We start from the raw sequence: 13636 nt of genomic DNA, 5'->3' as shown, positions 1-13636 counted from the left end.
CTACTACGTCACTGCGTCGTGCCAACGCTGCTGTCACGCGAACTAAAAATCACTAGTTTGATTATGAAAATTTTCCGCGTCGCATATCTACATATATATTCGTGCATCATGCCTCGGAACAGATGTTTGACATCTGCGAGCGCGTGACGTGCGCGAGGATTAAATAAAAACGAATAACATAAATGACACGATGTTGATCGATGTTAGTCGGTTTTGATTTTTTTTTCCTCCCGAAACTTGACAGCCGTACGACTCCGATCAGACGTCCCGATCGTAAAATCCATCCTGTATGACAGCGAGACTGGTATTTATTTATAAATCGCAGGTAGCCATGTTTTCGCGAGGGTCGCGTTCGCTCGACCTCCAATATGGGCGTTCCTTTTTGTCGTCTGCAATGTGTCAGATGAGCGGCCAGCTGAGGATGCTCGAGAACCGTTGGGTGTTTGCGGCCGAGTGAGATTTGTCGGAAGAATTCGCGACAGAGCTCGACGAGAAGACGTTGGAGACCCAGGAGATGCTCCCTGTTCGTTTTGACGTTTCGGATTTCCGTTCCGCTGTCCTCGTCGAAGGAAGAAAGTGTCGCGATAACAAAGGACACTTTTCTCGCGCCGATTGAGCACGATAATTGAATTAAAGGCCCGGGAAAACGTGCGCGAGCTCGCTTCATCGGACAGTCCCTTCTTCGCCGAGGCGCAAAATTCTACGTCCACCGTGAAATCGATGGAATCCCACCGGTTCACTCGAAAGATTATGTAGCGGGATCGAGAGAAAAAAATTGAGGCGTCCGAAGAACTTTCTACTGTGCTAGTTATTTGATACGAGACGAAAGGAGGGAGAGAGAAAAGTTTGTTTCCAGATAATAAGCGGCGAGATACTTCAATGTAAGCTCCGAGAAACTAAAGTACAAGGTTCCTGTTCCAAATCAGCTGATCGGCAAAGAAAGAATTTAATTAGGCTTTAACGAGAATATATGAATTATTTTGAATATACATATATATATATATATATATATTGAAGAGATTTGTTACACAATAACTTCACTCGCGTCCGATAATTCTGTATACGTGTAACAGAAAGAAAAAGAAAATAGTTGGAAAATGTCGGTGAACCATTCGACAACGATGAGTACAAACAGAAATAATTTACAAAATCGTAATTCGCAACGATCTACTCTTCTGAAAGTGGTGATACTTGGAGACGGTGGTGTTGGAAAGTCCTGTCTTATGAACAGATTTGTGTCGAATCATTTCGATGAGCATAGTTTTCACACTATCGGAGTAGAATTTCTAAACAAGGATATCGAGATTAATGGCGAGGCTTATACATTACAAATATGGGACACCGCAGGTCAGGAGAGGTTCAAAACTCTCAGAACACCTTTCTACAGAGGCTCAGACATTTGTCTTCTGACTTACGCAGTAGATGATAGGACAAGTTTTAAAAATCTAGCACTATGGAGATCTGAATTTCTTAAATACGCAGATGTTCAAGAAGACTCCAGTTTTCCATTTATCGTTGTGGGTAATAAAGTAAGTTATGGAATAAGCAAAATACACATTGAGTCATTTTATCTTTTTATAAGACTTATTTTTCTTTTTTTTTTTTTATAGGTGGATGTTGTCGAGTCTGAAAAGCAGGTTTCCACAGAAGAAGCTCAAGCTTGGTGTTTAGAGAATGGCAACCCTCCGCTAGTTGAGACATCAGCGAAGGATGCCACTAATGTTGAGGCAGCATTTGGGGCAGCGGTTGATGCATGGGCGCGATTAGAAGCTAAATTAGAACGGCCTTTAGTGGAAGACACCGTCGATCTTTCTAAACAGCAGTCTCCGCATCGTTCGAGCTGCTGCATGCCCGTGTCCAGCGCCGAGTAGGTCACAAGCTTACGATTTTTATTAGTTTCTGATTTTATGTTGCGATGAAATAATGCATGATACATTTTTCTCAAGATCTTCATTTGTGACCAGCTAATTGAATTGGGTCCGTAAGAAGATAAACATGCAGTTCTTATCAACATTTCTGGAACAGATTAAAGTCTCTTTGCGTTTGGAAGAAGTACATAATGTCAGAAATCGAAACTCGTAGAGAAATGGTGTTTACCCTCTTTAGGCTCAATAAGAATATTACACAATATAAGTGTAAGACACTATTTTAATCTAATTTTTTGTTTACATATTCACACAGCAGGATGCACACTTTGTGAAAATTTATTTTTATTTCATAGAGAATTCAAACTCTTGTGAAAAAGTTTGATTGATTAATCTCGTTATTCTCTCAGACTTCCTTTTCAGTTTTGTCAGAGATAGACATTTTTTACAAATTATATTTAAGACATCATTTTTTCACACGTGGCATACTTTGTTTCTAGGTCTAACAAAGTAATTTGAAGAGAATCTCTTGCCTGTCTACAAATACTCTCTTCATTATACGGTAAACTTTCTTTATTGAAACACTGGAATTACGTCGGTTGTATATAAACGGCATATATTGTTTCAAATTTTTTACTTAAGGCTGATTAAGATTTCCAAAGAATGTGTGGTCTAATTTATAAGATATTAGTAGCAATGAACGAACAATGATTTTACTGGCTGCCTCTTTCTTTTCTACGAATCTTAACAAAATACTCGAGTAAAGCCACCGAAATCATATTATATGAGACAAATAATGTATTGTGTGATATGATATTTTCGAAATACAATCTTAAGATTTAAGATCAAGTTAAACGTCCTATTTTATCAACGCTTTGTGCAGCTCTTAATAAGCTACTGACAGTATTTTAAGTGTTTTCACACACCACTGGCTTGTGATAAATATAATAATGATAATAATAATAATAATCATTGCTTTATTAAATAAGGGATAGGTAAGTTGTAATTTTAGCTTTGTAATCTAAATTTGCCTTATCCTCGCGATATACGTCTGAGAGCAGTAAAATAAAAAATAATTTTTATTTAAGCAAAATCTTGGTTAAGGATATTCATATCCGAATTTATATGCAAATTTGACATTTGTACAAAATATGACAAATGCTTTTCTGCTCTTGGCACATTTCTCATTCGATGTCTAACGATTTTCCTACAAAATTAATAATGTTACGAAAGAGTGAAGTTTTTTATAAACAATCGCCGTTGCCGCATATTTTATTCGAAGGGTAATTGATTCTTTATAAATACAGCCGCAAGTACATAATGCAAGGAGAAAGAGTACGTAATAATTTTTCAACGATAAGATTTAGATTGTGTATAAAATATGCATGCTCTGGTGCTTTTTATATATAACTATAGTATATGTGAAGTATAAAAATTTATAATAAAACATATAATAATAATTAAAATATTAAGTACATAAAACTAATCATATCAAAGTGAGAGATGACTTCATCTCACCATAACACATAAGCATCATTCTTACTTCAAATCTCTATACGAAAAATCTATGAATTATTTGTAAAAGATACTGCTGCACACACATACACATACATGTATTATTTGTGAAAAAATACGCGCGCGTATCGATTGTTATTTATTATTTTTACATACTTAGTAGAATAGGCTACTTCTCGTACGTACATGTGACTTATGTACAATATGTGTGTATGCCTTAAGATTTTATAATCCTAGGAGACGATTTTGCAAGGAAAAAATAAACTATACTGTGCTTGTTTAAGTAGTGATAAGTATTAATCAATTACTATAACATCACCTTCCTTTTTCATAATTATGGCAAAATTTTTTTGTCAGAAGAATCTATCACAAATAAGAAATCAAAAAATTGAAAATAAATGAATATATGAGATAAGAATTTATATTAAAAAGGGAGAAAAATAATTAAATAACTCTTCTAATTTCTTTAAATTCTTTTGCTTTTTTTTTCATTTCGAGATATTTTACATGAAATTATAATGTAATCTTTATATGTAATATGCAATTTACATATCAACTTGTAACAGTTGTATTTTATAATAGTTTTTACAATGATTCAAGATAGTGTGGCATACACATCCTTTTCCCCAAATATTAAAAAAATTATAGATATTAGCATTCTTATATAAAAGCACAATAAAAATGGATTAAAATACAAAATTGGGAAAAAGTATATGCATTTGATAACATATTTTTATATGAATATCTTAACAATATTTACAACTTGCCACACTTATATATATATCTAACAATAAGATATATATATCTAAGATTCAAGCTCCCAGTTGTTCCTTATAAAGTTACTTCATGTGAATAACATTTTATAATCTCTTCTATTTACGCGTTGAAAAAATCTTATGTTTTAATTATGTAATATATTCGATAATAAAAAATAATTGAATAATTAATTGATACACTTAGATTGTTTTTTTTAAGACAAAAAATATAAAGATTAAAAGCTAAATTATGAAACTAGAATAAATAATTTGTTTCCTGCATTCTGTTATACTTGCAATTATTCATTGCTTGTGAATTTGGAACAACAAATTATTTGTCAAACAAATTATTTGTCGAACAAATTATTTGTCTTGTTATATTCTTGTTTGGTACGCAAAACGCTACAATGCGCTCTTAATTTTGATGTTTCTTTTACATTTAGACGGATTTCCGTCGAAATATAATGCACTCGATTAATAGATTAGAGCAACTTATTGAATGTTAATGACAATGTTCCGTAACATCTACGATCACTGACTTTTTCCAGCCAAACAGGAAATAACCGATAGCAGCACCTATTACTACGGCGCAGCACAACCAGACATTGTACGTCATGAAGATTAGCATCAAGAAGTAAGATAGGACAATCTGCACGATGTGCAGAAATGTTTGGAATAAATGCATCCAGGACAGCATAGTCGGCCTGCACAGATTAATGTGTTTCATTACGTTTAAATCAATGTAAATTATGCAATTCGAAGGATGATTTATAGTTTAAAAAAGCATAGTTTACCATTTTAAGTCATTAAATTAATATTAAAAGCAAAATATAAAGTGAAGAAAATTTGTATGCTGATTATTCATAATTGTATTTACGAATTGAGTCATAAATAATTTCCGAAACACGAATTACAACTAAATATAATATATAAAATTATTCAACCTCATTAATAAAATTTTTAATAATGTAGGATGTTGATATAATAGAATTATTAGTAGAATTAAATTATTTTGGAAAAACTATATATATTGTATTAAAATTATTTATAACTCAATTTAATATACAGATAATAATTAAATTGACGAGAAAATCAATTCGAAAACACCTAATTGGAAATATAAAGGCACACATGAGATGAGTAGAGTTGATACAGTTTCATGCTGAAAATATTTGATAGATGGAGTGTTTTGTATTTTACACTCAGAAGATCTCCTATTTAAAAAATATACATGCAAATTTTGTGCAATTCAGAAAGAAGATCTCAATAGAATAAATCTCGTAGGATATCATTTACTTACGGTTGCTTGTGGATTACTTCGCCAACCATACTAAAAAATCATTCAACAATTACAATTTAATCTATCGTTGATGCATTTCAGCGATCCTGCAAAAGAATACTGCTCTTTCATTTTAGGAAAAACGAAAGGATATCTCAAGTTCATTTGACACTCTTATCACAAACATACACAAATTCCTCGCAATAAAATTATGAATATTCTTGCACAAGCAAGGATGGGAGAAGCAACGCTTTTTGCAGGATCACCCCGTCTGTAAATAAGAGAGAGCTTACTGAACAACTCGATTGTCCTCGGCTACCACATTCTTCTCACTGGGCACCGTGACGCTCCTGTATTGCAAGGCGTTGTACGTTTTCCAGAACAAATACTCTCGATAGTACTTTAAGCCCTCGTACAGCGCAGCCATGATGATGATGCCGATCATCGAGCCGACCAGGCTACCGATCGACGTGACCTTCCAGTTCTCGAAGAGCACCGACTCGCAGTAGCCGGTGTGAAACGTCATCTGGGAAAGCAAACGGTGTCATCAGAAGCACTTGGACAAGTGGCTGACACAAATCGATTCATACCTACCGACATACCGTGCATGCCCATGTTGCTGCACGCGTCGCTCGTCGAGGCACCGACGTCGTGGTTCATGCTTCCATGGCTCATGCTCCCATGACCCATGCTTCCGTGGTCCATGCTTTCATGTTTCATACCTCCATGGTCCATATCTCCATGATTCATGCTCCCATGATCCATATGAGCCATATGTGCACCGTGGGACGAGTGATCTGTTGATCCATTCATCATGTGACCCGCGTGATCATGAGACATCTGCGAGGAAAATAGAAATTAAATTCTTGATATATGCGTTCATTAAATAAATTTATATTAAATAATTTAATTTATATCTAATAAAATTTATAATAAAATATATAATAAAATATATAATAAAATATATAATAAAATATATAATAAAATATATAATAAAATATGTATATAATAAATATATATTAAATATATTAAATAATTTATAATTTATAAATTAAATAAACTAAGTAATGTACAATTAAATATAATATGCATGCGTTCGTCTTTCAATTTTATTCCAAAATTATATGAAGGATTGAAGATGGAAAGCTTTATCAGATTTCAAGATTAGATCAAAATATGAGATCAAATAATTTTTTTAACCCGGAAAGAATGATTGCAATATTGAAAAATTTATCGAGATTGACACTTGTTGTTACACGTGCATGTTAAAAGATGTATCGTGTACAAGAATTTATTATTTTCATAATCTCTAATCGGAACAAGCAACTCTTTTCCTGGATTGCGCTGAATCTACGTTAACATCAATATGCAAGATTTGAAAAATTGTGATGTAACGACGGAATATAAATCCAGTTTAAGGATGTGACTATGCGTTATTTTATTATTGAAATATATCAAGTATAGACATAGAAAATTCGTTTCTGTAGTTTTATACATAATTCTATATATTAACGATAATTATTTTTAATTTAATAATCTTATAATTATATATTATAATTTTATAATATAACTAATTACATATGATTCTCTTGACTGCTTGATTGAATGATATCAATTTAATATAATGATATATGTAAGTAATGCTAGGTACATATAAAGTTAAACTTGCCAAGATGAGATATAAAAAAATCATGTGAATCACACTGTACTTTCTAAAGTAGATTTCTTAAGTAGAGAGTATAGATATCATTCCATTCTATTAATCATCTGAGAACCGACACTTCTTGAACTGCATTTTAATCTTTAGAAATAATTTAAATATTTTTTAACCATTTTTTCAGTTTTTAATACAGAATTTAAATGTATGTTAAAGTAATATTCCGGAAAAAAGCTGAAGTTAATTTAAAATAAAAAAATTGTGGCTTCAAAGTTTCGAGAGATTAATATCTTTGAAGTGAAATAACTGATATAAATCTGCAGATTAAGACAAATAAAGAGATTTAAATTTTTTGTAAAAATTCAAGGAAAAAATTAAATATAAATTTAATTTTATCAATTTCAACATTTGTTTGTTCAAATTTTTAAAAGAAGTCAGCTCAATATTGAATAAATAAATAAAGATTTTGACAATGCATTATTTTGGCAAATTGCAGCAATATCGATGAAATTATTGAGTAAATAAGAATTATTAATCAGCAAATTACAAGTTTATGACAATCTCAAAAAAAACTAAATATTAATAAACAACTCATATTTTGCGGATTCTCATTAAATTTGATTCAGCAAAGCTCCTTTGAAATTATTATTTTTTTAAAACATTATATCGCATTTTGGTAACATTATATATAAATATTCTTATCAACGATATCTCGCGAAGTAATAAGTCGAAAATACATATAATTCTCGAAAATACATATATCGGTTGAATGGCTACTTCAAATTACACATTTCAAGGTAACATTATCATCTCATTAAGGATTTACGATAAGATTCTTTTACATGAAAAAAGCCCAGAAAACGAAGAAAAAGTTAGGGAAAAAACAAAATAGAAAAATATTTTAAAACTGTTTCGCGAAAAACCATTTTATTTTAATTATTTTTTGATGAAAAATAATACTTTCTTTTAGCGTTTCAAAATCCAATATTTTTACAAATTAAATTTTTATTATTTATCTTCTTAAAAAATGTATAGTTATTATTACACAAGAGAATCAAAATATTTTCTCTCTTTAAAAAAAATATATTTTGATTGTCTTCGTCAAAGGATGATTAAATTTGCACAATGTTACGTGTACTAAAAAAATCAATTCCAGAAATAACAAGGATTGCAGAGATAATGCACAATTTTACCTTCGACAATAATTTGATTGCTTATTTGCGACTACATTTGGTAAAAATATTTTTATCATATTTATATAATTAAGTAATGTGTGTCTTGTATCGTTGAAACAGATAAGACACAACTTCGCAATTGTCGACCACACAATTTACAAACACATGCAGAATTTATGCAATAAAAGATACATATATAGTGCTTAATCATTTACAACCTTCTAATGACAAATTCTTAGACAAACAAACCTGACATTAATTTTCTTATCTTAGTAAAAAGATCGAAGTACGAATGTTGACGAATTAAAAGCGATTCAAAATGAAGTATTTCTTGTGTGAATTAAGCTTCAATAAATATAAGATAAGCTTCAATAAATATAGATAAGATCATATTCCTCAGGTTAATGTTGAATGGATTTTAACTGAAGTTTTAATTCAAAACTTACAATTAGTTGCAAACATTTTTATATGATATAATCTTAATTATAATCTCATCAAAAATTGTCATTAATATTAAGTTCGTAAAACAATTTCAGGATATTCTAATCTATAAAAATTTTGAATTATGAAAAAAAATTAATAATAAAGAGTTGTATGAAGAAAATCGATGTGACAAAACATGACGATAGATTAATCAAGATGTACACACATATCGATGAAGTCGTTCTGAAATTACATCTGTATTACATATATGACATCGATAAGAAATGAACATAAAATATCTTCATACTTTATCGATCGATTAAATATTGCACAATATATATGATCATTTAAAAGAATTATCACCGTGTATTTACAAACAAATCAGTAACTGAGCTCGAAACAACGATAAAGAACTAAAAATAAGTAATAATCGAATAAAATGCATTGAAAGATGATTTTAATGCACAAGAAGGGAATGAAATTATTCTTTCTCTCGCGCGCTCATAACTTTTTAATTATATTATTTTTTAATCAGCTTAAAATTTTTATTTGACAAATTTCCTATAAAGATTGATATTAGTCAAATGACATTTCTTTCGTATTTTCCCGATTCGTATATCGCAAATTCTGAGAAAATTTGTAAGCAACAGATAAAGACACGCTGAAGAATGCGTTTGAATGCGTGCTTCGAGTGCACGTAAGGCTATTAATGCATATTATTCGATTCAAACAAACGCCATTGTTCCAATCTTTCAATGAAATAAAACACATCGACGAAAGGTGTAATCGCTATCGTTACAAGCATCACATATCATTCATTTTTATTGGCAGCTATCTCATCAGCTATCTCAAAATTACGTAACATTAAGGAAATATCCAGGAAATATCCATCACACAAGTATCAATAATCGTCCAACATCCACACACAATAATATCGTTCACTTTTACGAGATATCTTAAATATTTCGTAATAAAATCTTAGGTTTGAATAAAAAAAAAAATAAAATTACTGTTGCGGATCGAGATATTCCGGTTGATGAAAATAATTCATCATTATCCAGCACGGTTTAACCGCAAAAACCACATATGTGATTAAAATCTACGATAGAGAGAATTATCTTTAAAAAAATAAAAAACCAGGAAATGTCGATAAAGAAATAGCAAGGAAAAAATAGCAAAGACAAAATATCCGGGAAATAGAGACAGAAATAAATATATTACGAATCAAGTTATAAATTTAAATCACGATGGAATTATTTAAACCGATAGTAAGCAATTTTTCGAATCAATTTCATAACATTAAATATTCTTAATAAAAGCATCGAAAAATAGTTTTCAAGTTATAAATAATAGGTAATAGAAATAATGAGGTTTTCTGATAATTTAGCTTCGAGATAAAAACAAATGATAAAATCTCATTTTAGTTTAATTTAAAGTATACTTTAATGGTTTTGTAATTTGAGTTATTTTAGAGCAAGAATATTTAATATTACAAATTGGAAGTTTTTATCAGAGAGGCAGAGAGTAAGTGATGCCCTCATTCGATGATTTCGTCAAATCGATAAAAATAAATTGATTGAAGGCAGACGTGAAAGATAGAATGCTTTGTATTATCGATTGTATTAAATGTAAAAAATATAGCAAAATTTATAAATTAATTAAACTCTCGATTTTTGACTAAAACTATCCTAAAAAACTGCTTTGCACTATCTAATGTGGAAAAAAATTAATGCATCGGTCGAGATGAAGATTCTATATAAGAATATTCCATATTTCGATAAAAGATGCATTCTGACACCAATATTAGTCGTCAATTCTGCCGTTGCAAGAATCTTTAATATCAAAATACCAGACATACCGAAGGTAAAAGCGCATAACTGGCAGTAAAATAATCTCAATTTTATCGATTAACTAATGCAGTTATTCGTGTGGACTAAATTAGAACGTTCGAATAAATTCTCGCGAGAAATTCAACCGCAAATATAAAAGTACACGAACTCATTGTTGTCCTGTCAATGTGTGTCACGTGTAACAGAATCTCAAGTTATTACGAATCTCAAGTTATTACGAATCTCTTAAAATCGATTCCCGTCCATTTACGATTTTTCTCGATCAATTTAATTGTCAAATTTGATTTTCTCTTTAGAAAAAATATTTTAATAATAATATAAGATTTTTTTTACATTTTTCTGAAATATTCAACATCTAACATTTTTATAAATAAAATCTAAAATTAAAATTCCGTATACTGAAAAAATTATTAAATTAATAAATATTTATTTCCAATACTGCCTAATAAATCAATTATTTGAAACATAAATATTTATCTGTTTTCAAAAGAATTCTCTTATATCAAATAAATATTTTTCACATCAAAATGATATTATTAGTTTCAAATAAATGATTGATTTGCAGTATTGAAATAAATATTTATTCGAATTCAATAAATGTTTTTCAGTGTAAAAATAAAACTCAATAAAAAAATTAAATAAACGAATAGTTTTAATTTACGCTTCTAAACATTTATTTGTAAAAAATATTTTGAAACTCGTTTGCAATTCGAAAATTATTAATCTAGAATATTTTACAAGACAATTCATATCAAATTCAAATCATCGTTCTAATAGTAGGTGAAAGGAAATGCGAATAATCCGAGATATTTCCATATATAAGCGGTGGCTAAAAAGTTCCATTACGAGTTCGAGTTCGCTAATGACATCGTGCTGACATGCACCTAAAGTTATATATATCAAGTTTCATCGTAGCTCTTAGTTCTTTCGTACCTTTCACAGAGCACGTCCTACTTATTGTTGATTCATTCTCAAATAGTGATTTTGTAACTTTGCCGAGCGTATTTTTATGGTCCGGTTAATTTCTCTTTGATGCATACAATTCCAAGAGTTTATCATTCTGTGCAATTTTATTTTTAAGATAATACACAGATTTACGATCCTTTATAAAATCGAAACTACACTGAAAAAAATGTGTTAACTTGACTAAACCTTTCAGTTAAATATTATTTTGTCAATTGAACATATAAAAATATTTAAATGTTAACTACAACATATTAAATATAACAAAACGTATATTTAACTTAAATATTAATATATATTCAATTAACAAATTAGTCATTGAAGTAGTAGTTGAAAGGTTTACTCAAGTTAACAAATTTTTTTTTTCAAAATCTCGACTACTTAGAAATTTAATTTTAAAAATTGTAAAAGAAGCAAACATGTAAAACAGATTTTACTCGACTTTAACGTAATTATTAACATTTTTCGCTTAAATCTCTCTCGTATCCTCGCGCAATTTTTATCGCTATCGATGATGCAAATTCTCGACCGAGGGTTAGCGATATTGGTTTCAATTAAATCAATGACGACAAATCACGATCGGAATTAGCGCGTCCGACCAGGGGACGTGGCTAAAAAAGCGTAAATATTTCGCTTCGAGCGATTTATTTATCTGTGAACGTGAATAAGCAAACACACGCGCGTGTGATAATAAATATCAACTTTCACATCGCGAAAGTGAAGATCTCTGTTCTCTCTCTTTCCTTCTCTTGACGTAATTTAGGCAAAATATGAGGAAAAAACTGGAGCAAAAATTCGTTTTTTCATAATTGAAGGTATCTTCGATCAAAATCTGTAACATATGTTACGTCATGAAACAACGCGTAAAAAATGCAACAATTTATGATGAGAAAACTTGCTTCACGATCTGTGACATTAAACAACATCGCACTTCCCGTTCCTTTCTAAATCACGTCTCTGTCTAATTGCTGTAGATAGAAAAAGAGCTCGATAAAAAAGTCGTGACAATCCTTTCATTCTAGACAAGTCGTAGATGGTCCATCTTGATACGGAGAGCATCCTTCGAGATCATGAATTAAAAGATAAAGGAATTTTGCGTCATAGATAGAAAATATTAGCATTTCTTCAGGGTCTACCTGACCGGATTTGTCACATGTTTCCAGGATTTAGAAGCCATTTTATCTTTGCGATTGCAATCACATTAGAGGAAAAGGAATATAAATTTTCGTTAAAAACGAACAAAAAACTTTAGAAAAGATAAGAACGCTTTCCTTCTGTAATTAATCAGCGGAGAAATTAATTATCTCGATAAAACGAAATGCACAAAAATTAGCGTAAGAATATAAGACAGGGACAGAGAGCGAAAGGATTCGCTCGACAGAGGAGTTCCCGAAAATTATCAAAGGATCGCTTACCTCAGCAAGGTTATGTCACGCCGAAGGTCGAAGCCAGGTCAAGCAATGATGATAAAATGAGGCAGTTTTTTTCGCACACTCGACTTCCTCTTCTATTCTCTCCTTTCCTTGCCGTCTTCGAAACGTTGCTGCGCTGCTCTTAAGCAACCTCTCACGAATCCGTTAATAAACTGTGCGCGACTTTCACAAGTGACGGATGCCTACCCATGCGCGGTCTGTCATCGCGCAGCTGCGCCATAAACTATGCGTCGAACCTAGAGAGTCCGCCGCAATCGCGTATTCGCGAACGTACCACGTGACATGTGACAAGTGACAGGTGACGTCCGCGAGCGGAATAAAAATCCCTAAAGGTATGACGCCCCCACCTCCAATTTTTCTGGTACATTTGTTCATTTTTGTGTGTAAAAAATTTCTGAGAAAGAAGATAATCGCTCGTGCTCTGTTTTTGCTTATTATAATCAGTAAATAGAAAAATATATCCATATTTATTACTGTATCGTTTAGAAATTAATTTTAAAATGTAATATTCAATTGATCAAATTAATAGTGACGCTAATATATTTGAAAGAAATATTAGACTTAAATTTTAATCCATATAAAGTAAATTAGAAAGATATAAATTTTGAATCACAATGTATTCTCTGCTATCTATTATTAATTATTTATATTTTTAACTATAGCAGAAAACACGTGTATTTTTCGGGATTTATTTAGATTGAAAATAATGAAACATAAAACG

The 13636-nt window shown here is 30.8% G+C and overlaps 2 protein-coding genes across 5 annotated transcripts; one reads left to right on the top strand and one right to left on the bottom strand.

Moving 5' to 3' along the window:
* The first annotated feature begins 104 nt into the window (after positions 1-104).
* Positions 105-3663, top strand: Rab9 (RAS oncogene family member Rab9). Of its 3 annotated transcripts, XR_003820892.2 has the most exons (4): positions 105-1529; positions 1611-1867; positions 1947-2135; positions 2366-3663. XR_003820892.2 is itself a non-coding variant. In XM_029310907.2 (3 exons), exons 1-3 carry the CDS (start codon positions 1098-1100, stop codon positions 2382-2384), a joined length of 708 nt encoding a protein of 235 aa, XP_029166740.1. In that variant the 5' UTR covers positions 105-1097; the 3' UTR covers positions 2385-3663. The 3 variants fall into 3 exon arrangements, 2 of the variants coding, with proteins under 2 accessions (XP_029166740.1, XP_029166739.1); XM_029310907.2 differs by lacking the exon at positions 1947-2135; XM_029310906.2 differs by having other exon boundaries at positions 1947-2459.
* Positions 3664-3841: 178 nt separating this feature from the next.
* On the bottom strand, positions 3842-13134 carry Ctr1A (Copper transporter 1A). Of its 2 annotated transcripts, XM_029310980.2 has the most exons (5): positions 12898-13134; positions 6009-6254; positions 5708-5940; positions 5436-5465; positions 3842-4839 (listed from the first exon to the last, which is right to left on the bottom strand). In XM_029310980.2, exons 2-5 carry the CDS (start codon positions 6252-6254, stop codon positions 4638-4640), a joined length of 711 nt encoding a protein of 236 aa, XP_029166813.2. In that variant the 5' UTR covers positions 12898-13134; the 3' UTR covers positions 3842-4637. The 2 variants fall into 2 exon arrangements, with proteins under 2 accessions (XP_029166813.2, XP_029166814.2); XM_029310981.2 differs by lacking the exon at positions 5436-5465.
* Positions 13135-13636: the final 502 nt, after the last annotated feature.

This window comes from Nylanderia fulva, unplaced genomic scaffold (genome assembly GCF_048542155.1).
Source record: "Nylanderia fulva isolate GAGA-0341 unplaced genomic scaffold, ASM4854215v1 Scaffold34, whole genome shotgun sequence".
Lineage (NCBI taxonomy): Eukaryota > Metazoa > Arthropoda > Insecta > Hymenoptera > Formicidae > Nylanderia > Nylanderia fulva.
Note: the sequence above shows the minus strand (reverse complement) of the source record. Positions and strands in the feature narration are given on the sequence as shown.

What these genes read in the sequence shown, in the direction of transcription:
- Rab9 (XM_029310906.2), top strand. Translation starts at nt 1,098, where the DNA reads ATGTCGGTGAACCATTCGACAACGATGAGTACAAACAGAAATAATTTA. An exon ending in TTATCGTTGTGGGTAATAAA is followed by an intron (nt 1,530 to 1,610) that starts GTAAGTTATGGA and finishes TTTTTTTTATAG; the next exon opens with GTGGATGTTGTCGAGTCTGA. An exon ending in ATGCCCGTGTCCAGCGCCGA is followed by an intron (nt 1,868 to 1,946) that starts GTAGGTCACAAG and finishes ATTTTTCTCAAG; the next exon opens with ATCTTCATTTGTGACCAGCT.
- Ctr1A (XM_029310980.2), bottom strand. Translation starts at nt 6,254, where the DNA reads ATGTCTCATGATCACGCGGGTCACATGATGAATGGATCAACAGATCAC. An exon ending in GAGGACAATCGAGTTGTTCA is followed by an intron (nt 5,466 to 5,707) that starts GTAAGCTCTCTC and finishes ATGATTTTTTAG; the next exon opens with TATGGTTGGCGAAGTAATCC. An exon ending in GAAGTAATCCACAAGCAACC is followed by an intron (nt 4,840 to 5,435) that starts GTAAGTAAATGA and finishes TAATCTGTGCAG; the next exon opens with GCCGACTATGCTGTCCTGGA.